The following is a 25,686-nucleotide window of genomic DNA, read 5'->3' as shown; positions in this document are numbered from 1 at the left end:
GACAAGGTAAAAAACACTTAACCCACTGTTCCTAGTCCGTTATTGAATAATTTGTTCTTAACTGATTTGCCTAGTTAAATAAAGATAAAATAAATAGGCAAGATTTTTTTTAAATGACACCCTCGTATCCCCGTATAGAAGAATAGTAGCCTAAGCTATACCATGTTGGCCCGCCATGGACTTTTATGAACGCCCATGTGGTAGTCTACTGTTTGGAACACAGGCAATTCATTTCTGTTAATGCATGTATTAATTACAGAAATGTACCATTCTCATTCTCGGAATGGAAACGTTGTTTGCAAAGTTCATAATCTGCTATACTTGAGAAACAAGTTTTGGTTTATTTCATACCGTCTTTTACACGCACCATGTGAGAATTGAGCACGTGTCTGGGTCCTCTGTCCTGTTAATGTAGACAGAGTGTTTGGGTTCTCTGTCCTGTTCATGTAGACAGAGCATCTGGGTTCTCTGTCCTGTTAATGTAGACAGAGGGTCTGGGTTCTCTGTTGTGTTAATGTCTATACAGAGGGTTTGGGTTCACTGTCCTGTTAATGTAGACAGAGGGTCTGGGTTCTCTGTCCTGTTAATGTAGACAGAGGGTCTGGGTTCTCTGTCCTGTTAATGTAGACAGAGGGTCTGGGTTCTCTGTCCTGTTAATGTAGACAGAGGGTCTGGGTTCTCTGTTGTGTTAATGTCTATACAGAGGGTCTGGGTTCTCTGTCCTGTTAATGTAGACAGAGGGTCTGGGTTCTCTGTCCTGTTAATGTAGACAGAGGGTCTGGGTTCTCTGTCCTGTTAATGTAGACAGAGGGTCTGGGTTCTCTGTCCTGTTAATGTAGACAGAGGGTCTGGGTTCTCTGTCCTGTTAATGTAGACAGAGTGTCTGGGTTCTCTGTCCTGTTAATGTAGACAGAGTGTCTGGGTTCTCTGTCCTGTTAATGTAGACAGAGTGTCTGGGTTCTCTGTCCTGTTAATGTAGACAGAGTGTCTGGGTTCTCTGTCCTGTTAATGTAGACAGAGGGTCTGGGTTCTCTGTCCTGTTAATGTAGACAGAGCGTCTGGGTTCTCTGTCCTGTTAATGTAGACAGAGTGTCTGGGTTCTCTGTCCTGTTAATGTAGACAGAGGGTCTGGGTTCTCTGTCCTGTTAATGTAGACAGAGTGTCTGGGTTCTCTGTCCTGTTAATGTAGACAGAGTGTCTGGGTTCTCTGTCCTGTTAATGTAGACAGAGTGTTTGGGTTCTCTGTCCTGTTCATGTAGACAGAGCGTCTGGGTTCTCTGTCCTGTTAATGTAGACAGAGTGTCTGGGTTCTCTGTCCTGTTAATGTAGACAGAGTGTTTGGGTTCACTGTCCTGTTAATGTAGACAGAGGGTTTGGGTTCTCTGTCCTGTTCATGTAGACAGAGCATCTGGGTTCTCTGTCCTGTTAATGTAGACAGAGTGTCTGGGTTCTCTGTCCTGTTAATGTAGACAGAGTGTCTGGGTTCTCTGTCCTGTTAATGTAGACAGAGTGTCTGGGTTCTCTGTCCTGTTAATGTAGACAGAGTGTCTGGGTTCTCTGTCCTGTTAATGTAGACAGAGTGTCTGGGTTCTCTGTCCTGTTAATGTAGACAGAGGGTCTGGGTTCTCTGTCCTGTTAATGTAGACAGAGTGTCTGGGTTCTCTGTCCTGTTAATGTAGACAGAGTGTCTGGGTTCTCTGTTCTGTTAATGTATTTTTTATTTAACCTTTATTTAACTAGGCAAGTCAGTGAAGAACAAATTCTTATTTTCAATGATGGAACAGTGGGTTAACTGCCTGTTCAGGGGCAGAACGACAGATTTGTACCTTGTCAGCTCGGTTGCAAGTCCAACTCTCTAACCACTAGGCTACCCTGCCGCCCCAGAGCGTCTGGGTTCTCTGTCCTGTTAATGTAGACAGAGTGTCTGGGTTCTCTGTCCTGTTAATGTAGACAGAGGGTCTGGGTTCTCTGTCCTGTTAATGTAGACAGAGTGTCTGGGTTCTCTGTCCTGTTAATGTAGACAGAGTGTCTGGGTTCTCTGTCCTGTTAATGTAGACAGAGTGTCTGGGTTTTCTGTCCTGTTAATGTAGACAGAGGGTCTGGGTTCTCTGTCCTGTAAATGTAGACAGAGGGTCTGGGTTCTCTGTCCTGTTAATGTAGACAGAGGGTTTGGGTTCTCTGTCCTGTTAATGTAGACAGAGCATCTGGGTTCTCTGTTCTGTTAATGTATTTTTTATTTAACCTTTATTTAACTAGGCAAGTCAGTGAAGAACAAATTCTTATTTTCAATGATGGAACAGTGGGTTAACTGCCTGTTCAGGGGCAGAACGACAGATTTGTACCTTGTCAGCTCGGTTGCAAGTCCAACTCTCTAACCACTAGGCTACCCTGCCGCCCCAGAGCGTCTGGGTTCTCTGTCCTGTTAATGTAGACAGAGTGTCTGGGTTCTCTGTCCTGTTAATGTTGACAGAGGGTTTGGGTTCACTGTCCTGTTAATGTAGACAGAGGGTTTGGGTTCTCTGTCCTGTTAATGTAGACAGAGGGTTTGGGTTCTCTGTCCTGTTAATGTAGACAGAGGGTTTGGGTTCACTGTCCTGTTAATGTAGACAGAGTGTTTGGGTTCACTGTCCTGTTAATGTAGACAGAGGGTTTGGGTTCTCTGTCCTGTTCATGTAGACAGAGCATCTGGGTTCTCTGTCCTGTTAATGTAGACAGAGTGTCTGGGTTCTCTGTCCTGTTAATGTAGACAGAGTGTCTGGGTTCTCTGTCCTGTTAATGTAGACAGAGGGTCTGGGTTCTCTGTCCTGTTAATGTAGACAGAGTGTCTGGGTTCTCTGTCCTGTTAATGTAGACAGAGTGTCTGGGTTCTCTGTTCTGTTAATGTATTTTTATTTAACCTTTATTTAACTAGGCAAGTCAGTGAAGAACAAATTCTTATTTTCAATGATGGAACAGTGGGTTAACTGCCTGTTCAGGGGCAGAACGACAGATTTGTACCTTGTCAGCTCGGTTGCAAGTCCAACTCTCTAACCACTAGGCTACCCTGCCGCCCCAGAGCGTCTGGGTTCTCTGTCCTGTTAATGTAGACAGAGTGTCTGGGTTCTCTGTCCTGTTAATGTAGACAGAGGGTCTGGGTTCTCTGTCCTGTTAATGTAGACAGAGTGTCTGGGTTCTCTGTCCTGTTAATGTAGACAGAGTGTCTGGGTTCTCTGTCCTGTTAATGTAGACAGAGTGTCTGGGTTCTCTGTCCTGTTAATGTAGACAGAGTGTTTGGGTTCTCTGTCCTGTTCATGTAGACAGAGCGTCTGGGTTCTCTGTCCTGTTAATGTAGACAGAGTGTCTGGGTTCTCTGTCCTGTTAATGTAGACAGAGTGTTTGGGTTCACTGTCCTGTTAATGTAGACAGAGGGTTTGGGTTCTCTGTCCTGTTCATGTAGACAGAGCATCTGGGTTCTCTGTCCTGTTAATGTAGACAGAGTGTCTGGGTTCTCTGTCCTGTTAATGTAGACAGAGTGTCTGGGTTCTCTGTCCTGTTAATGTAGACAGAGTGTCTGGGTTCTCTGTCCTGTTAATGTAGACAGAGTGTCTGGGTTCTCTGTTCTGTTAATGTATTTTTTATTTAACCTTTATTTAACTAGGCAAGTCAGTGAAGAACAAATTCTTATTTTCAATGATGGAACAGTGGGTTAACTGCCTGTTCAGGGGCAGAACGACAGATTTGTACCTTGTCAGCTCGGTTGCAAGTCCAACTCTCTAACCACTAGGCTACCCTGCCGCCCCAGAGCGTCTGGGTTCTCTGTCCTGTTAATGTAGACAGAGTGTCTGGGTTCTCTGTCCTGTTAATGTAGACAGAGGGTCTGGGTTCTCTGTCCTGTTAATGTAGACAGAGTGTCTGGGTTCTCTGTCCTGTTAATGTAGACAGAGTGTCTGGGTTCTCTGTCCTGTTAATGTAGACAGAGTGTCTGGGTTCTCTGTCCTGTTAATGTAGACAGAGGGTCTGGGTTCTCTGTCCTGTTAATGTAGACAGAGGGTCTGGGTTCTCTGTCCTGTTAATGTAGACAGAGGGTTTGGGTTCTCTGTCCTGTTAATGTAGACAGAGCATCTGGGTTCTCTGTTCTGTTATTGTATTTTTATTTAACCTTTATTTAACTAGGCAAGTCAGTGAAGAACAAATTCTTATTTTCAATGATGGAACAGTGGGTTAACTGCCTGTTCAGGGGCAGAACGACAGATTTGTACCTTGTCAGCTCGGTTGCAAGTCCAACTCTCTAACCACTAGGCTACCCTGCCGCCCCAGAGCGTCTGGGTTCTCTGTCCTGTTAATGTAGACAGAGTGTCTGGGTTCTCTGTCCTGTTAATGTTGACAGAGGGTTTGGGTTCACTGTCCTGTTAATGTAGACAGAGGGTTTGGGTTCTCTGTCCTGTTAATGTAGACAGAGGGTTTGGGTTCTCTGTCCTGTTAATGTAGACAGAGGGTTTGGGTTCTCTGTCCTGTTAATGTAGACAGAGTGTCTGGGTTCTCTGTCCTGTTAATGTAGACAGAGTGTTTGGGTTCTCTGTCCTGTTAATGTAGACAGAGGGTTTGGGTTCACTGTCCTGTTAATGTAGACAGAGGGTCTGGGTTCTCTGTCCTGTTAATGTAGACAGAGGGTTTGGGTTCACTGTCCTGTTAATGTAGACAGAGGGTTTGGGTTCACTGTCCTGTTAATGTAGACAGAGGGTTTGGGTTCACTGTCCTGTTAATGTAGACAGAGGGTCTGGGTTCTCTGTCCTGTTAATGTAGACAGAGGGTCTGGGTTCTCTGTCCTGTTAATGTAGACAGAGGGTCTGGGTTCTCTGTCCTGTTAATGTAGACAGAGGGTCTGTTCTCTGTTGTGTTAATGTCTCAGAGGGTGTTCACTGTCCTGTTAATGTAGACAGAGGGTCTGGGTTCACTGTCCTGTTAATGTAGACAGAGTTTGGGTTCACTGTCCTGTTAATGTAGACAGAGGGTTTGTGTTCTGTCCTGTTAATGTAGACAGAGTGTCTGGGTTCTCTGTCCTGTTAATGTAGACAGAGTGTCTGGGTTCTCTGTCCTGTTAATGTAGACAGAGTGTCTGGGTTCTCTGTCCTGTTAATGTTCTGGGTTCTCTGTCCTGTTAATGTAGACAGAGTGTCTGGGTTCTCTGTCCTGTTAATGTAGACAGAGTGTCTGGGTTCTCTGTTCTGTTAATGTATTTTTATTTAACCTTTATTTAACTAGGCAAGTCAGTGAAGAACAAATTCTTATTTTCAATGATGGAACAGTGGGTTAACTGCCTGTTCAGGGGCAGAACGACAGATTTGTACCTTGTCAGCTCGGTTGCAAGTCCAACTCTCTAACCACTAGGCTACCCTGCCGCCCCAGAGCGTCTGGGTTCTCTGTCCTGTTAATGTAGACAGAGTGTCTGGGTTCTCTGTCCTGTTAATGTAGACAGAGGGTCTGGGTTCTCTGTCCTGTTAATGTAGACAGAGTGTCTGGGTTCTCTGTCCTGTTAATGTAGACAGAGTGTCTGGGTTCTCTGTCCTGTTAATGTAGACAGAGTGTCTGGGTTCTCTGTCCTGTTAATGTAGACAGAGGGTCTGGGTTCTCTGTCCTGTTAATGTAGACAGAGGGTCTGGGTTCTCTGTCCTGTTAATGTAGACAGAGGGTTTGGGTTCTCTGTCCTGTTAATGTAGACAGAGCATCTGGGTTCTCTGTTCTGTTAATGTATTTTTTATTTAACCTTTATTTAACTAGGCAAGTCAGTGAAGAACAAATTCTTATTTTCAATGATGGAACAGTGGGTTAACTGCCTGTTCAGGGGCAGAACGACAGATTTGTACCTTGTCAGCTCGGTTGCAAGTCCAACTCTCTAACCACTAGGCTACCCTGCCGCCGCCCAGAGCGTCTGGGTTCTCTGTGCTGTTAATGTAGACAGAGTGTCTGGGTTCTCTGTCCTGTTAATGTTGACAGAGGGTTTGGGTTCACTGTCCTGTTAATGTAGACAGAGGGTTTGGGTTCTCTGTCCTGTTAATGTAGACAGAGGGTTTGGGTTCTCTGTCCTGTTAATGTAGACAGAGGGTTTGGGTTCTCTGTCCTGTTAATGTAGACAGAGTGTCTGGGTTCTCTGTCCTGTTAATGTAGACAGAGGGTTTGGGTTCTCTGTCCTGTTAATGTAGACAGAGGGTTTGGGTTCCTGTTGTTAATGTAGACAGAGGGTCTGGGTTCTCTGTCCTGTTAATGTAGACAGAGGGTTTGGGTTCACTGTCCTGTTAATGTAGACAGAGGGTTTGGGTTCACTGTCCTGTTAATGTAGACAGAGGGTTTGGGTTCACTGTCCTGTTAATGTAGACAGAGGGTCTGGGTTCTCTGTCCTGTTAATGTAGACAGAGGGTCTGGGTTCTCTGTCCTGTTAATGTAGACAGAGGGTCTGGGTTCTCTGTCCTGTTAATGTAGACAGAGGGTCTGGGTTCTCTGTTGTGTTAATGTCTATACAGAGGGTTTGGGTTCACTGTCCTGTTAATGTAGACAGAGGGTCTGGGTTCACTGTCCTGTTAATGTAGACAGAGGGTTTGGGTTCACTGTCCTGTTAATGTAGACAGAGGGTTTGGGTTCACTGTCCTGTTAATGTAGACAGAGGGTATGGGTTCTCTGTCCTGTTAATGTAGACAGAGTGTCTGGGTTTTCTGTCCTGTTAATGTAGACAGAGTGTTTGGGTTCTCTGTCCTGTTAATGTAGACAGAGGGTTTGGGTTCACTGTCCTGTTAATGTAGACAGAGGGTTTGGGTTCACTGTCCTGTTAATGTAGACAGAGGGTTTGGGTTCACTGTCCTGTTAATGTAGACAGAGGGTTTGGGTTCACTGTCCTGTTAATGTAGACAGAGCGTCTGGGTTCTCTGTCCTGTTAATGTAGACAGAGAGCCGTGAGCATGAGCAAGCATAGAAGTACCTGGCCTGCTTCTAGCATTTTTTCTTCACCTCACACAGTAAGTCAACAAAGTCCATTTTTTTTGTTACATCCATTCAAATGATCAGGTCAAATCAAATGTTATTGGTCACCTACACATATTTAGCAGATGTTATTGCGGGTGTAGCGCAATGCTTGTGTTCCTAGCTCCAACAGTGCAGTAGTATCTAACAATTCACAACAATACACAAATGATAAAAAGTAAAAAAATATATATAAATATTAGGACAAGCAATGTCAAAGGCATTGACTAAAATACAGTTGAATAGAATACAGTATATCCATATGAGGTTAGTAAAGCAGCATGTAAACATTATTGAAGTGACTAGTGTTCCATTATTAAAGTGGCCAGTGATTTCATGTCAATGTATGTAGGGCAGCAGCCTCTAAGGTACAGGTTTGAGTAACCAGGTGGTAGCTGGCTGGTGATGGATATTTAACAGTCTGATGGCCTTGAGATAGAAGCTGTTTTCAGTCTCTCTGTCCCAGCTTTGATGCACCTGTACTGACCTCACATTCTGGACGATAGCAGGGTGAACAGGCCGTGGCTCGGCTGGTTGATGTCCTTGATGATCTTTTTGGCCTTCCTGTGACATTGGGTGCTGTAGGTGTCCTTGAGGGCAGGCAGTGTGCCCCCGGTGATGCGTTGGGCTGACCGCACCACCCTCTGGAGAGCCCTGCGGTTGCGGATGGTGCAGTTGCCGTACCAGACGGTGATACAGCCCGAAAAGATGCTCTCAATTGTACAGGGGCCCCTGTGTTGAGGATCAGCGAAGTGTAAGTGTTGTTTCCTACCTTCACCACCTGGGGGCGGCCCATCAGGAAGTCCAGGACACAGTTGCACAGGGTGGGTTTCAGACCGAGGGCCCTGAGCTTAATGAGGAGCTTGGAGGGTACTATGGGGTTGAAGGCTGAGCTGTAGTCAATGAACAGAATTATGACGTATTCTTCCTCTTGTCCAGATGGGATAGGGCAGTGTGCAGTGCGATGGCGATTGCATCGTCTGTGGCTCTATTGGGGCGGTAAGCAAATTGAAACGGGTCTAGGATGTCAGGTGCGGTAGAAGTAATATGATCATTAACCAGCCTCTCAAACCACTTCATGATGACAGAAGTGACTGCTACGAGGGGCCTTCCGGGTGGCGCAGTGTACTGCAGCTCCAGCTGTGCCATCAGAATCCCTGGGTTCGTGCCCAGGTTCTGTCGTAACCGGCCGCGACCGGGAGGTCCGTGGGGCGACGCACAATTGGCCTAGCGTCGCCCGGGTTAGGGAGGGCTTGGTCGGTAGGGGTGTCCTTGTCTCATCGCGCACCAGCGACTCCTGTGGCGGGCTAGCCAAGTTGGCCAGGTGCACCTTCCTCTGGCGCATTGGTGCGGCTGGCTTCCGGGTTGGATGCGCACTGTGTTAAGAAGCAGTGCGGCTTGGTTGGGTTGTGTATCGGAGGACGCATGACTTTCAACCTTCGTCTCTCCCGAGCCCGTACGGGAGTTGTAGCGATGAGACAAGATAGTAGCTACTACAACAATTGGATACCACCAAATTGGGGAGAAAAAGGGGTCAAAAAAAATTTAAAAGAAGAAAAAAAAAAGAAGTGACTGCTACGGGGCTATAATCATTTAGTTCAGTTACCTTTGCTTTTTTGGGTACAGGAACAATGATGGATATATTTAAGCAAGTGGGGACAGCGGACTGGGATAGGGAAAGATTGAATATGTCCGTAAACACTGAGGACGCGGCAAGTCTGGTCTGGCAGCCTTGCAAGGGTTAACAAGCTTGAATGTCTTACTCACGTCGGCCACGGAGAATGTGAGCCCATAGTCCTTGGGAGCGGGCCGGTTGGTGGCACTGTGTTATCCTCAAAGCGGGTGATGAAGGTGTTTAGCTTGTCTGGAAGCAAGACGTCGGTGTCCATGACTCCAGGCTGGTTTTCTGTAATCCGTGATTGTCTGTAGACCCTGCCACAAATGTCTCGTGTCTGAGCCATTGAATTGCAACTCCACTTTATCTCTGCACTGACATTTTGCCTGTTTGATTGCCTTACGGAGGGAATAACTACACTGTTTGTATTCAACCATATTCCCAGTCACCTTGCCATGGTTAAATTAGGTGGTTTGCACTTTCAGTTTTGCACTAATGCTGCCATCTATCCACAGTTTCTGGTTTGGGTAGGTTTTAATAGTCACCGTGGGAACAACATCCCCTATACACTTCCTAATGAACTGAATCACCGTGTCTGTGACATTGTTAATGTTATTCTCAGAGGCTACCTAGAAAATATACTCAACCCCAATATACATACTCATCTCATATGTATATACTGCACTCAATACCATCTACTGTATCTTGCCTATGCCGCTCTGTCCCATCACTCATTCATATATCTTTATGTACATATTCCTTATCCCCTTACACTTGTGTCTATAAGGTAGTAGTTTTGGAATTGTTAGCTAGATTACTTGTTGGTTATTACTGCATTGTCGGAACTAGAAGCACAAGCATTTTGCTACATTCGCATTAACATCTGCTAACCATGTGTATGTGACAAATACAATTGGATTAGATTTGATTTGATTTTAAATGTCCCAGTCAGAATCAGAACAATCTTGAAGCATGGATTCCGATGGAGTTGTGATCTGATCTGCCAAAGGGAGGGTGGGGGAGGGCCTTGTAGTCATCCAAGTAGGGTGAGTAGCAGTGATCATGTGTTTTAGTAGACCTGTGTACTAGAACTTCAGTAGCATTTTCCTCAAATTTGCTTTGTTAAAATCCCAAGCTACAATGAATGTGGCCACAGGATATGTGGTTTCCAGTTTGCACAAAGTCCAGTGGATATCCATGAGGGCTGTCGTGGTATCGAATTGAGGGGGTATATCCACGGCTGTGACTATAACAGAAGATAATTATCTTGGGAGGTAATACGGTCAACATTTGATTGTGAGGTTTTCTTAGTCGGATGAACAAAAGGACTTGAGTTTCTGTACGCTCTCATAATCACACCATGAGTAGTTCATCTTGAAACATACACCACTGCCTTTCTTCTTTATTTCTGAGAGTTCTTTATTTCTGTCTGCACGATGTGCTGAGAACCCAGTTGGCTGTATGGACTGAGACAGTATATCCGGAGAGAGCCATGATTCCGTGAAACAGAGTGAGTTACAGTCCCTAATGTCTCTTTGTAAGGAGATCCTTGCCCTAAACTCGTCTACTTTATTGTCCAGAGACTGAACATTGGCGAGTAATATACTCGGAAGCGGTGGTGGTGTCCCCGCCTCCTGAGTCAGACTAGATGTCCACTCCGAATACCTCATCTCCGCCCGCAGCATCTTGGATCAGCCTCTGGGATAAGTTCAATTGCCCTGCTGGAACAAACAAATGATCCAATTCAGGAAAGTAATATCCCTCATCGTAATGCTGTTGAGTTACCGCCTCTTCGATATCCACAAGTTATTTCCGGCTGTATGTAATAACACAAAATACGTTGTGGTGCAAAGAAATGTAAGAAATAACACAAAAAAAACGAAATACTGCAAAGTTGCTTTGGAGCTAGAAGCAGAGCTGCCATGTCTGTCGGCGCCATGTAATAGTTCCTCACAGTATTATAATACTTCCTCACAGTATTGCAATACTTCCTCACAGTATTCCTCCAAGTCATTTCTCCAACGCTTTCCCCCTCAATAATCAGCATTGCTGAGAAGTAGGCTATGGCTCTGTTGCGTGTATTTCTTTATATTTGAATGATTGTCAATTTCATCTTCATACTATAGCATAGCTGTCCCCTTCATACTTTCCTTGTCAGTTCATTATCTTATAGCCTACTTTCGTGAAAGCCTAAGGTCGGCCTAGGTTTGTTAATACGTTTTAAGGAAAGAAGAAATATTTGCTCTTTTACAGTATATGACATTCACTGTTAGCTTCGATTGACGGGTGTTTTTACAGGGGCGTGCATGCGTGAGTTCACTGATTCTCTCTATAGGCCTTTATGTCCATTCAGAAAGTTTCCTAAAGTAGCTTGTCTGGACTCCATCTCTTTAATAACAGTCAAATGCTCCTGTCATGATTTAATCTTGTATAAGGCCTATTTTCTTCAGCTACATTATTTCTCAAATGATGGCATCCTCTCTTTGAAGAACATATCCCAATGCCATCGAATGACCGCTTATGCAGCTATTTGGGGAAAAGTGGGAGAAAACCCTTTGGACCTCATTTGAATGAATGGTTTTGTGTGTCGAATTAGGATTATATGCAGAAAAGCCAACAGACAAGGACAGGGTATGCATATGTCTTTATGGTGACTCCATTAATGTTGTGTCAATACGAAAATGCGACAGATCCACTCCAACTTGGCATTTCTTCATTTGTTGAATAATATTTGTGAGTGATAACCTGAATAATAAGGAAATTACTTGATAATAACGAAATGTAATGTCTTGTTTAGCCCTGAATGGTTATTTTGGTGACCGTGTATATTGCCTGGCCAATTACCGTAATGTCAAATTCCAAGACCGTCACAGCTGCTGCCTATATATGCTTCTAGTAGTGGCAGTCATTCAGTGTAACAAACATCAGATAATAAATTAGCCCATGATGCTAAGTGAAGTCTGTACCACTGAGAATCCCACAGCCAGCCCAGATGTTGGGAGCTGGAGCAGTTTGGTGGGGATTTTTATTTCTCTCTCTCTCTCTGTGTGTGTGTGTCTCTCTCTCTCTCTGTCTATCTCTCTCTCTCCCTTTCTCTCTCTCGTAAATATGTGCCAGTGAAAACTTCATAACCTCTCTCCCTCCAGAGAGAGCGGAGCGAACTCGACGGCCACTACCAGGGTCTTCACTGCACTCTGATGAGCAAACATTTGAATAGGGAGAGGGAAATATCTTCCCATGTTCGTTTCTTTCCTGGCATAGAATGGAAAGAGAGAGAGGGAAGGGGCTGTAGGCACAGAGTCACACAGTATCCATAGTGAACAAGAAGGAGACGAGAGACAGAACTGGATGCCAAATCCACACAGACATTAATTTGCAGCGCCACATGGGACTGGTAGTGATGATGAGAGAGAGAGAGACAGATTACTACTGAGTCACAGTTGGTGACCAGAGAAAGTCAGAATACCTAACAACCTTCTTAAATGGGTTGTTAAATGTCAGTTCTATAGTATCACTGCAGATATCTATTGAAAATCACATCGTCTGCCATCATTACACGAAGAACCGTTCCCATTGTTAAAATAAAGAGACCTAAAAGTACTCTCAAATGAATCTGTGTGTTAGCGCATGTAAGTTATAAAACAACTCCTGCAATACCTGCGTGTTCCTCTACTGAGCGAGAGAGCAGCATTCTCAGCATGTGTAATTAAGTAGCACATTGTGCAGTGAGTCTGTGGCCCTAGACCCCGAGCTGTCTGGGCAGAGCCTGTACGGTAATTGGTAAATTTACTGGAATCAATGTGCAGGGAGCGCAGCCCGGCAGACTGCCAGTCTCAGCAGGCTCTAAGAACAGAGGGAAGAAGAAGAGAAAGAGTAGAGAGGAGATGGAGAGAGAAAACAGAAAGGGAATGGAGGAACCACAGAATAAGGAGGAGGAGAGAAGGAGAGGAGGAGGAGAGAAGGAGAGGAGGAGGAGAGGAGAGGAGGAGGAGGAGAGAAGGAGAGGAGGAGGAGAGAAGGAGAGGAGGAGGAGAGAAGGAGAGGAGGAGGAGAGCAAACAGACAAGGTGAAGGAGAAGAAAATGCAACAGGACAGGACCGGACAGAACAGAACAGATGAAAAGAAGAGGACAGAACAGAACAGATGAATAGGACAGGACAGAACAGAACAGATGAATAGGACAGGACAGGACAGAACAGAACAGGACAGAACAGAACAGGAGAGGTGAACAAAACAGGACAGAACAGAACAGATGGACAGAACAGGACAGAACAGAACAGATGGACAGAACAGGACAGAACAGAACAGATGAATAGGACAGAACAGAACAGGACAGATTAACAGAACAGGACAGGACAGATTAACAGAACACGACAGAATGGAACAGATTAACAGAACAGGACAGAACAGAACAGATGACCAGAACAGATGAACAGAACAGGACAGAACAGAACAGATGACCAGAACAGATGAACAGAACAGATGAACAGAACAGGACAGAACAGATGAACAGAACAGGACAGAACAGAACAGATGACCAGAACAGATGAACAGAACAGAGGAACAGAACAGATGAACAGAATAAGTACAGGACCGGAGAGGAGAGGGAAAACCAAACAACATGTTGGTTTCAGAGAGCGAGGAAGAGTACACTGTACAGTACAGGATTAGAAGGAACAGATCCGTGGAGAGAAGAAAAAAACAGAACAGAACAGAATAAGCAGAGGAGACTATTTAGAGAGAGGGGGAGGACCCCGGAGATGGATAGAGTGACATGTTTAACTCTATGGAGAGTACACTAACACAGGGTTAGTCTGGTCTGAGTAGTATGTCTTCCTTTTATTTTGATTCGAGCCATCCCCCACAGGACCTGTCAAGCCTTGATCCACTGCTGAGGTCAGATGTACAGAGGCAAGGTCACTGTGCTGTTTATTGATCAGCCTTTCTGTCTGTCTATCTACAGTATCTGTCTGGAGAATATAAGAGATTTTTAAGTATGCTCAACTGTGTGGATTTGACTTACTTTCCACCTTGATTGTGTTTTACAGCATTGGTTGGTGGGAAAAGTGTATATTTTCAAAGCCTTAGGGCTTATTTCTCCATAAGGTTTTAGTTTGAATACACATAGGGCATAGAGGAAAAGAACCATTTGCGTTTACCCACAAAGTTATTTTACCGAAGACGGTTGCAAAAATAACTTCCTGTATCGTGCGTATCGGAAAAGATCTGGACTGTTGGGGAAAAGTATTTAATAATCAGCCTTTAAGGCAGGAACTTAATCAATAGCCTCCTACCTAACTTTAACTTGAAGTAGTGTTTCTTTCAGATGTATTTTTCAAGTGGCTCACCGCCAGTGCTTCAAGGACATTGAAGGACAAAAACCAGACCAAAAGGAACAGTCTCATAGTTCACAATGAGTCCAGGACAACCCTGAACAAGAACAACCCTGACCATGAATTCAACCTCTTTGCAGAAAACAACACTCTTCAGATTTTCAGAGGCTAGGTCGATTAGCTAGCTCAATGCATACTGATGTTCTATTCTGGATAGAACTGGAGAGAAGAAAACGTTGTACTCTGGAGTTATTCCTGACCTGATACGAACCTAGAAAAACATAGTATAGATACCCATTATACAGTCTACATTAAAATATTTAAAGCAGGTGAAAGGATATGAACAGATGCATAGTGCTTAGGGCGGCGGCCTGTTTAGTTCGTATTTGCGCGTATTTGTTCACTTTGTGTGTATGTGTGTGTCTGTTTGCATGCACGCACACATTTTTATGTGTGTGTGTGTGTCTGTGTAGTAGCTGTCAAAGCCTGGGAGTCTGAGAAGGAGAAGTCATGAAATATTGGTAGCCAGCTCCAACACCTCTTGACCTGCCCTTTATGAGGTGTGGATCAGAAGATGAGTTCCCTGTCTGTCTTCGTGTGTGTGAAACCCTGGGGTCATTTAGACATTTAACAGGCGTGGACCTTAGTGTCTTCAGGTGGAAATGAAATAGGAATTATAGAGCAATGTAAATGAAACTTGCACTCCTTTAAAGATTGGGATTACCTCTTGGCTTGGCAATTATTTTGGGCTGTGTTTCCTGTGTCAGCTTGAGAGAGATGTAAATTACTCAAAGTGCAGGGTTTCGCTGGGTCTCAGTTGTGACTGTAATGATATCAGCCTCTTAGGCTCTACCTGAGTAGTTAGAATATATTCTTTGTCCTGAAAACAAGCTGGCGTGGATGTGTGAAAACAGACACAGTTATCCCTCACATAAACTGTAGTATCCTTCACTCTCATGTGGGTGAAGTGACTTCATAAAGTATCCTCAGTTTATCGAACAGTTGTCATGGCAACATTACATTAAAAAAAGGAAAGAAAAGTCTGAAATGTATTTTATGCTAATTAGTAGCATCAGCTGACTTTTAGAAGTCAACACTGTCCTTGTTTTTTCATCACAAGGTTTATCAGATGTGTTCTCTAAATCTCACGTCTGTCCCTAATAGAGAATGGAACTCTAAGCAGTAAACACATTTTTATTTTCAACCTCATGCTTCATTTTACATTGGAGCTTATTTTCAATTATCCAACTGTTTCCCTATCCTTCTTACCTCTGATTAGTAAAGTGAGGAGACTGTAATAACTGTGTCTCAAAAAGACACGCCCCGTTAGATTTTAGATAACGTCCAACTGTAAAGTAACTGGATTATGTCCAGTTGTAAAGTAACTGGATTATGTTCAGTGGTAAAGTAACTGGATTATGTCCAGCTGTAAAGTAACTGGATTATGTCCAGCTGTAAAGTAACTGGATTATGTCCAGCTGTAAAGTAACTGGATTATGTCCAGCTGTAAAGTAACTGGATTATGTCCAGCTGTAAAGTAACTGGATTATGTCCAGCTGTAAAGTAACTGGATTATGTCCAGCTGTAAAGTAACTGGATTATGTCCAGCTGTAAAGTAACTGGATTATGTCCAGCTGTAAAGTAACTGGATTATGTCCAGCTGTAAAGTAACTGGATTATGTCCAGCTGTAAAGTAACTGGATTATGTCCAGCTGTAAAGTAACTGGATTATGTCCAGCTGTAAAGTAACTGGATTATGTCCAGCTGTAAAGTTACTGGATTATGTCCAGCTGTAAAGTAACTGGATTATGTCCAGCTGTAAAGTAACTGGATTATGTCCAGCTGTAAAGTAACTGGATTATGTCCAGCGGAAGCTGATTAGCTCTAAAATACCACCTCATTCAAGAATTGAATTGCTCCTATATGATCATGATCGCTCTCTTCATATATCTACATGGCTTTTTAAAGTTATTCAAAAGCACATATTCATTGTGGTGTGTCTCTTTAAATTACTATTGCTCCTCTATCTCCAAATCCTTTATTTTGATGTGTGCTTCATGGGCTGCATTTACACAGGCAACCCAATTATGATCTTTTCACATCCAATCTTTCTCAGAGCTGATTTGATTGGTCAAAATGCCAATTAGTGGAAAAATATCACAAATGGGCTGCCTGTGTAAACACAGCCATATCGTCTTCAGCCAACAGTAAACCACTCCAATACGACTCTCATGAGGAACGTCTGTTGATTTACCATTCAGGAGTGTGTTTGTTCTCAGAGCTAACATATGCATGTGCTATCAGGATCTCTGAGATGTGATAATAGCATTACAGAATGCCTCTATTGTCTTGTTCAGTTGAGGGGAAACGTTTTGAAATGCCGTGAAACAGGGAAGTACTATCTGAAGAGATTTTACTACTGCCTGCCCTACTGAACATAACCAAGGTATAGTTGTAGCCCTGTAGCTCAAATTGCTCGTAATAGCCATAGGGCATTATCCCACTGCTACTAGGGAAGAGAAGAGAAACACCTCAATTACTCCTCAGGGAATCGAACATAAAAGACCCATTGACAAATGGGAAGTGTTGAAGTGGATCGTTATGACTCTGGTGTCCTGTCTGTTTCCAAAAGCTGCTGAAAAGTTAGCTCTTCTAAGGCAAGGTACTATAGGGGTCCATTTGTGAGGGGTCTATTTAGTGAGGGGTCCATTTGAACCACAATAACCACATTTCCACCTACATGCCATGCTACTTCAGCATCTCTTGAGAAATAAAATGATGCAGGGGCTCGGAAGGGCCACTTTTCAGCAGCTTTTGGAAACAGACAGGACACATAATGTTCCTCTTTAACCCATTTGTCAATGGGTCTTTTTCGGTAGATACCCTGTGGAGTAATTGCAGTGTTCCTCTTCTCTCCCATTTCTATGATCAGAAAAGACTGTAAATGCACAGATTTTTTTCAGGGATTGGCAGTTAGCCACTTTGGCGTAACGACGACTCCTAAATCCTCAAAAGACATCAAACCAGGAAGGGAAACATTTTTCCTGCCCTGCAATGACTAATATGATCATACACACCTTTGAGATTTATCAGATCAGGAGTGTGTGTGTGTGTATCTGTGTGTGTGTGAGAGAGAGAGTGAGAGAGAGAGAAGGAGAGATTACGAAGCCCTATCTGCGCCACGGTGCTTTTAAAAGTAGAATTTCATAAAAGCTTGTTCTTCCCCCTCCGGTTATGACTTCAAATAAAATTAAAGTTTATTGGTCACGTACACAGTTTTGCAGATGTTATCGCCATTGCAGCAAAATGCGTATGTTTCTAGCTCCAACAATGCAGCAATATCTAGCAATACAATAACAATGCTCACATAATCCAAAAGTAAAATAAAAGAACAAGAAATTAAGACATCAGATTGAGTAATGTTAGAGTCAGGAATGTAAATAAATATTTCTTTATTTTTACTATTTTCTACATTGTAGAATAATAGTGAAGAAGATATCAAAACTATGAAATAACACACATGGAATCATGTACTAACCAGAAAAAGTGTTTATTAAATATATTTAGATTTTAGATTCTTCAAAGTAGCCACCCTTTGCCTTGATGACAGCTTTGCACACTTGTCATTCTCTCAAACAGCTTCACCTGGAATGCTTTTCCAACAGTCTTGTGCTGAGCACTTGTTGGCTGCTTTTCCTTCACTCTGTGGTCCAACTCATCCCAAACCATCTCAATTTGGTTGAGGTCGGGTGATTGTGGAGGCCAGGTCATCTGATGCAGCATTCCATCGCTGTCCTTCTTGGTCAAATAGAGGTGTGTTGGGTCATTGTCCTGTTGAAAAACATATGATAATCCCACTAAGCGCAAACCAGATAGGATGGCGTATCGCTGCAGAATGCTGTGGTAGCCATGCTGGTTAAGTGTGCCTTGAATCCTAAATAAATCACTTACAGTGTCACCAGCAATGCACCCCCACACCATCACCCCACCTCCTCCATGCTTCACGGTGGGGTGGGAACCACATATGCAGAGATCATCCATTCATCTACTCTGCGTCTCACAAACACACAGGGGTTGGAACCAAAAATCTCAAATTTGGACTCATCAGACCAAAGGACACATTTCCACCGGTCCAGTGTCTATTGCTCGTGTTTCTTGGCCTACGCAAGTCTCCTCTTCTTATTGGTGTCCTTCAGTAGTGGTTTCTTTGCAGCAATTCAACCATGAAGGCCTGATTCACATAGTCTCCTCTGAACAGTTGATGTTGAGATAGATGTATCTATTACTTGAACTCTGTGAAGCAGTTCTTTTTGCTGCAATTTCTGAGGCTGGTGACTCTAATGAATGTATCCACTGCAGCAGAGGTAACTCAGCTTCTTCCTTTCCTGTGGCGGTCCTCATGAGAACCAGTTTCATCATAGAGCGAGATGTTTTTTGTGGCTGCACAAAGTTCTTGAAATGTTCCATATTGACTGACCTTCATGTCTTAAAGTAATGATGGACTGTTGTTTCTCTTTGCTTGGTCTTTTACCAAATCTTCTGTGTACCAACCCTACCTTGTCACAGCACAACTGATTGGCTCAAAGGCATTAAGAAGGAAAGGAATTCAACAAATTAACTTTTAACAAGGCACACCTATTAATTGAAATACATTCCAGGTGACGACCTCATGAAGCTGGTTGAGAGAATGCCAATAGTGTGTAAAGCTGTCATCAAGGAAAAGGATGGCTACTTTGAAGAATCTCAAATATAAAATATATTTTGATTTGTTTTTTGGTTACACTTTTTTGGTTACTACATGAATCCATATGTGTTATTTCATAGTTTTGATGTCTTCACTATTATTCTACAATGTAGAAAATAGTAAAAAGAAAGAAAAGCACTTGAATGAATAGGAGTGTCCAAACGTTTGACTGGTACTGTATGTATGTGAATTGTGTGTAGAGACAGTAAGGACAGTATATGAATAGAACAGGTGTGTACAGTCGTGGCCAAAAGTTTTGAGAATGACACAAATATTAATTTCCACAAAGTGTGCTGCTTCAGTGTCTCAGACATTTTTGTCAGATGTTACTATGGAATAGTGAAGTATAATTCAAGCATTTGTTAAGTGTCAAAGGCTTTTATTGACAATTACGTGAAGTTGATGCAAAGAGTCAATTTTTGCAGTGTTGACTCTTCTTTTTCAAGACCTCTGCAAACCACCCGGGCATGCTGTCAATTAACTTCTGGGACACATCCTGACTGATGGCATGCTGTCAATTAACTGCTGGGACAGATCTTGACTGATGGCATGCTGTCAATTAACTTCTGGGACAGATCCTGACTGATGGCATGCTGTCAATTAACTTCTGGGACACATCCTGACTGATGGCAGCCCATTCTTGCATAATCAATGCTTGGAGTTTGTCAGAATTTGTGGGTTTTGAGGATTGACCACAAGATCTCAATGGGATTAAGGTCTGGGGAGCTTCCTGGCCATGGACCCAAAATATTGATGTTTTGTTCCCCGAGCCACTTCGTTATTACTTTTGCCTTGCGGCAAGGTGTTCCATTATGCTGGAAAAGCCATTGTTCGTCACCAAACTGTTCCGGGATCATTGGGAGAAATTGCTCCCGGAGGATGTGTTAGTACCATTCTTTATTCATGACTGTGTCCATAGGCAAAATTGTGAGTGAGCCCACTCCCTTGGCTGAGAAGCAACCCCACACATGAATGGTCTCCGGATGCTTTACTGTTGGCATGACACAGGACTGATGATAGTGCTCACCTTGTCTTCTCTGGACAAGTCTTTTTCCGAATGCTCCAAGCAATCGGAAAGGGGATTCATCAGAGAAAATTACTTTACCGCAGTCCTCAGCAGTCCAATCCCTGTACCTTTTGCAGAATATCAGTCTGTCCCTGATGTTTTTCCTGGAGAGAAGTGGCTTCTTTGCTGCCCTTCTTGACACCAGGCCATCCTCCAAAAGTCTTTGCCTCACTGTGCGGGCAGATGCACTCACACTTGCCTGCTGCCATTCCTGAGCAAGCTCTGTACTGGTGGTGCCCCGATCCCGCAGCTGAATCAACTTTAGGAGACGGTCCTGGCGCTTGCTGGACTTTCTTGGGCGTCCTGAAATCTTCTTCACAACAATTGAACCGCTCTCCTTGAAGTTCTTGATGATCCGATAAATGGATCATTTAGGTGCAATCTTACTGGCAGCAATATCCTTGCCTGTGAAGCCCTTTTTGTGCAAAGCAATGATGACGGCACGTGTTTCTTTGCAGGTAACCATGGTTGACAGAGGAAGAACAATGATTCCAAGCACCACCCTCCTTTTGAAGCTTCCAGTCTGTTATTCAAACTCAATCAGCATGACAGAGCCTTGTCCTCGTCAACACTCACACCTGTGTTAACGAGAGAATCACTGACATGATGCCAGCTGGTCCTTTTGCGGCAAGGCTGAAATGCAGTGTAAATGTTTTTTGGGATTCAGATAATTTGCATGGCAAAGAGAGACTGCAATTAATTGCAATTCATCTGATCATTCTTCTGGAGTATATGCAAATTGCCATCATACGAACTGAGGCAGCAAACTTTGTGAAAATTAATATTTGTGTAATTCTCAAAACTTTTGGCCACGACTGTACAGCAGTAGTTATATAGGATGAGCATTGACGAGGATACAGTATATTCATATGAAGTTTGTAAAACAGTATGTAAAAATTATTAAAGTAACCAGTGTTCAATGACATTAGATGAATGTACAGCAAAAAACATTGACTGTATTTGTGTTTGCAGCAAGCTCCCTGCTAAAGTTCAGGTTAAAGGCAATTATTTCTCTGAACCTCCAAGGCAACCTTCAAAATTCACAGAAAGCAAACAGAAAGCAGAACAAAGCGTAGGGTATCTGAATTATTACTAGCTTTTGTTGCACTGGGAAGCACTTTAGAGAGCAATTTGAAGTCACTTCAGGCTCGCTCATGCATACATTATTTTTGACAGTTGAATTCAAATGTCATTCATATAGAAGAAAACATTTAAAAATATTAGAATCAGCACATGTTCGACTGTTGATGGAGTGAAGGGAGAATGAATAGAAATGATGGTCAGTTAAATTATCAGGGCTGAACGCTCTATCAAAATGTAAGTGTTTTACCTTTCCCTTCATAGCCTGGTTCCACCCCTCATAGCCTGGTTCCACCCCTCATAGCCTGGTTCCACCCTTCATAGCCTGGTTCCACCCTTCATAGCCTGGTTCCACCCCTCATAGCCTGGTTCCTCTCTAGGTTTCTTCCTAGGTTTTGGCCTTTCTAGGGAGTTTTTCCTAGCCAACGTGCTTCAACACCTGCATTGTTTGCTGTTTGGGGTTTTAGGCTGGTTTTCTGTACAGCACTTTGAGATATCAGCTGATGTACGAAGGGCTATATAAATACATTTGATTTGATTTGATATTACTGTTTGGCTGAGGCTCACACTGAATTACAGCGTTTAATCTCTCAGAGTGGGCGATGATGGAATGATGGAATTGTCCCCCACCCTCTTCCCCCTCTCCTCTTTCTCAGGGCTTCTCGCTGGGGCTGAGCGAAGGACACATTTACACCTGGACGGACGGCTTGAGGAGGAGAGACTGGCATGATAACGAGAGCATCAGGAGAGACGAACTGCGTGTCGGTACGTCTCACAGAGAAGTCACAGAGAACTCCCAGGAAACCACAGACAATCACTACACCTCCTGTAGCTAAAGAGTTTTCACTCTGCACACAGCGAGCAAGCTGAGACATCACGTAACGAATGTCCACATAAAGAACCTCAACCAAGTCTATCTTTATCATGATTTACTGTGATGGTTTCCATGAAGGTAAAGGGGAGATTGTTTTCCAAGGCAGTAAGTGTATTATTAAGGTACTGTAGGTTCTGGATAGTAACTTTCTAAGTCATATTGGTCTATTTGATTATGTTCGCTTTAGCTCTACTTCTTGAGCAACGGGAGCCCAGATGCTGGACAAATGCATTTCCATTTGAGACATTTGAGAAAAAAATAACCCATTATTGTCTGTTTCCACCAAGTAGAGGCAAGACTAACCCTTAGCTAAGTGAGAACATGTACCACGATCTCAATTCAGATTTACAGGAATTAGAAAAGGTCACTGGTAGACAAGCCAATAGTATCCACTATTCATACAAGAAGAATCTGGGGGAGGGGTGTTCGGGCCAGAAATGATTGTGTCCATACATACAGTAACCCAGCTATTTCTATTTCCATTCATTCCATAAATGTCAAGTAAAGAGCAGAGAGGCAGAGACCCAATGTTCCTCTCCTAATCCAAACACAGTATCTGTGTCTCCTTGCTACCGCTGTGCAGTTACAGCATCAGTCAAAAAGAGCTCTATTTGAAACTTAAGTATTCTCAGTCTAAGCCCCCTTAAGGTTAAATCACTGTGCCATTGCCAGTTAAAGCTTTAATATTTTAGCAGATAGATTTCAATAGTCCCATCCTGGTAGGGCCATAGTCTGCATCCCAAACGGAACCTTAGTTCCTACATAGTGCACTTTGACCAGTTCTGGGTAGTCCACAATATAGGGAATAAGGTGGGTTTTTGGAACGTACCCCAGAGCTGGGAAACATTGGAAGCCAAGCTGGATAAATCATCAATGCCAGACAGGAAATATATTATTTCGGTCAGGGGTTCATGTCAACTGTAGATAAACATGTCAGAGGCAATATTAATGACCAGGCAACAATGGAGAATAGAACACTTTTACAGCTCCTGGAATTGCGGAACTCAGCTGTAAATTCTAATGCATGCAGACTTCAGAGTATTAAATAAAGTCATTAGCCAGATTAGACTAAATTGAATTGCTACCAGACTACAACAGAGACGTCAAACAGGGCTTCTGTCTAAATGGCACCCTATTCCCCACATTCCCCTATGGGCCCTCTTTGAAAGCAGTGTACTATGTAGGGAATAGGGTGCCATTAGGGTGGCAGACCTGTCACATCACGTAACCCTACAATATGGCTGCCTTAAATCCTGAACGTTGCCCTCTCTGCCCTCCCGTCTGGTCAGATCATGATGCATGGCCATTGTCCCACCAGACCTCCACCACATATGTACCACACCATCTGTTGGGCCTTGATTGTACGTTTGCGGCGACCATGATAAAAAGCTTTCTATTCATTTTGGATGAATCAAGCTGATTATAGCTCATCAGTGCATGAAACCCAGGGGTGAGTAATACATTTCCCCCTGTTTTTCCCACGTATGTCGGATGGGAAAAGTGTAGTCTACTATATGCATGAACCACTTACGAATCTAAAGCAGTTCATATACAAATGCTCTGTATAATGAATTGTAGGCATGTGTATTAACCACTTATAAAGCTGCAGTGCTGGTAATCAACATCATTGTACTGTGATGGGCCTGTTAATTAAATGTTGAGCATCTCTCAATCAAGTAGACGTCAGCCTCTTGCCCATCTCTGTTGTGAATAGATTAGTGATTACAGAACAGGGCCTGCGTTCAAATAGTGTCTCCGAGTAGGAGTGCTGATCTAGGATCAGGTCCCCCTTGTCCATGACCTCTTATTAATTATGATCTAAAAGGATAAAATTATCTAGTCTGAGACTCTTTGTGAATACAGACTCATAATCACCACCATCCCCCAACCAGGAAGCTGTGGAAAATCTAACCCCATTGAACAGCATGTAGGAATGATTCATGTGTTAAACCAATTAAGTGATTTTCTCTATATATTGTCTATCCCATTATGCCTTTTAAAAGCATCCATTTACATGTTCTGTCAGCAGGGAAATTGGGTGAGTGCACTTTGTCCATGTTTTATTTTAGTTTTTTGAGCCGCCATTGTTTCGAAAATCAAGCCACTTCCGAGTGAACGATGGAATGGAAAAGCATTACTATTGAACATTAATGTGTGGGTGTGCTGGATTGGAATATTTCATTTGCTTGGTTTTTTGCCTCCTTCCTGTGAGCTTGGCTGCCCTGAGTTGTGGGTGTAGTGTTTCAATAATTATGTACCGAGGAAAATGAGCTTCCAGCGACCAACAATACTCACAGTCGAGTTATTGAACTCACCGCATTATTGAGAGAGAGGGATCACTGCTTATGTCAATGTATAATTCACGTTGATGAGAGAAATTATGAACGATGTAAAACTTAGCAAGTGATTTATTCATTAGCGTTGGTTTTGGACGTAAAATGAATTGTGTTTATGAGAGGACAGGGACGTGGGTTTCGTTTCATCCTATTTCCAGCCGACTCTTAAGATTGTGGCATACGATACCTACTTGAAACACAAGCCTTTACTTGGCAGACGGCGCCCTCAAAATATTTCCCACCTCCCGCTTCCAAATCCATTTAATATTTTACAAAAACAAAGATTTTTCTATTTACCTCTTTTGTACTCGTCCTGGAAACTGTCCATGTTTCCCTCGGTCTCGCTCACACATCAAAAGGAAAGCCTCTCGTTAAGAATGTGATTGTTTTCCTTTCTGCATCCTCTCCGTACATCAAACAAAGCCAGCTGTCAGTGTACATTAACCACATGTTTGCCACGCCAGGAGTGTTTTCAGGGATAACCTTAACATACCATACAATAATATGCGCTAAAACAGTTTTTTCCCCCCTAGGAGATTTCTCTCTATATTGTAAGCTTTCTCTTTATATTAGAAGCTGTACATTTCTCTCATACATGTCCCTCGTCCAAAAAGAACAATGCACATTAGCAGGATTCCGGAATTAGATGCTTCTATACCCACTTGTGATTTCACTGCAGCATCCTCTTATAAAGTATGCCGATAGGATCCTCTACTTCTGGCCCCTTGGAGGCATAAACGAGGTAAACGGTTTAATTAGATGAAAGAGAAAGCTGTCAGTCAAGTGTGATTGGCAGCGTAAGTGATATGTAACTCCTTCCCTTCGGCGTCGGGGCCCCCGGGGCTTGATTCATGGTGGGCATTTAGTCAAGCTCAAGGCAGTAATGCACATTGCAGAGTGTGAACCGATGATTCTGTCACCGACGCAGACGCTTTCTGAGGTTTCACATCTCAGTCCAGGACTCAAGATTAAACAGTAGGGGGGGTCGCAGAACAAATGGATGGACTCGAGCTCGAGAACAGCCTGTGCGGATAGATACTATAGTATGTCACCATAGTTACTGCCATAGTATATCATATGCAATAAAACATAGCGTTTTATTCTTAATTGGTTTCAGTACACACAGCAAACCATTGCATCACCTTGGTAACCACTAACCAGCACCATTTGATTGTAGAAAGACAGTAACACTTTACTTCAAGCCTGCAGGCATAATGTTTTAGGTCTATAACTTGTTATAATCATCCATGAGCTTTTAGAATCATCGAATGGTGCTGTATAGCAGTGTTTCAGTACAGCTATTGATCCACACTCATGTAGGCTGCTGTTTTTAGCATTGCATGCTTTACCAAGCCCCCCTAATGAAATACCCACACCGTAGCAGTTCAAATGAACACACAGCTCTTAGCCTATTGTTTGTATTTCACTTGCGCCTAAACGGCAGTATCCAAGGAGATTTCAATCTCCACTTCTCTATCAGCATGTTAAGCAGAGTGTGTAGAGGGCTGCTTATTCAATTTAAGAAGTCCCGGTTCCTGTTGTTGGTTTGGGGCCAACGTTGATTACAATACCGAAAACAGTGTTTTGCATCTCTAAATAGACACACACACACACACACACAAGCACACACACACACACATAAATACTT

General features: G+C 43.2%; 1 protein-coding gene across 2 annotated transcripts in view; it reads left to right on the top strand.

The window, feature by feature from the left end:
- The window catches only part of LOC118374336 (polypeptide N-acetylgalactosaminyltransferase-like 6), a 269,874-nt gene that overhangs the window by 39,593 nt on the left and 204,595 nt on the right, over window positions 1–25,686 (top strand). For both annotated transcript variants that reach the window (XM_052486707.1, XM_052486706.1), the window contains exon 3: window positions 21,485–21,593. In XM_052486707.1, coding sequence (XP_052342667.1) covers window positions 21,485–21,593 — 109 coding nt within the window. The remainder of the gene's footprint in view (window positions 1–21,484; window positions 21,594–25,686) is intronic.

This window comes from Oncorhynchus keta, chromosome 29 (assembly GCF_023373465.1).
Source record: "Oncorhynchus keta strain PuntledgeMale-10-30-2019 chromosome 29, Oket_V2, whole genome shotgun sequence".
Classification (NCBI taxonomy): domain Eukaryota; kingdom Metazoa; phylum Chordata; class Actinopteri; order Salmoniformes; family Salmonidae; genus Oncorhynchus; species Oncorhynchus keta.
Note: the sequence above shows the minus strand (reverse complement) of the source record. Positions and strands in the feature narration are given on the sequence as shown.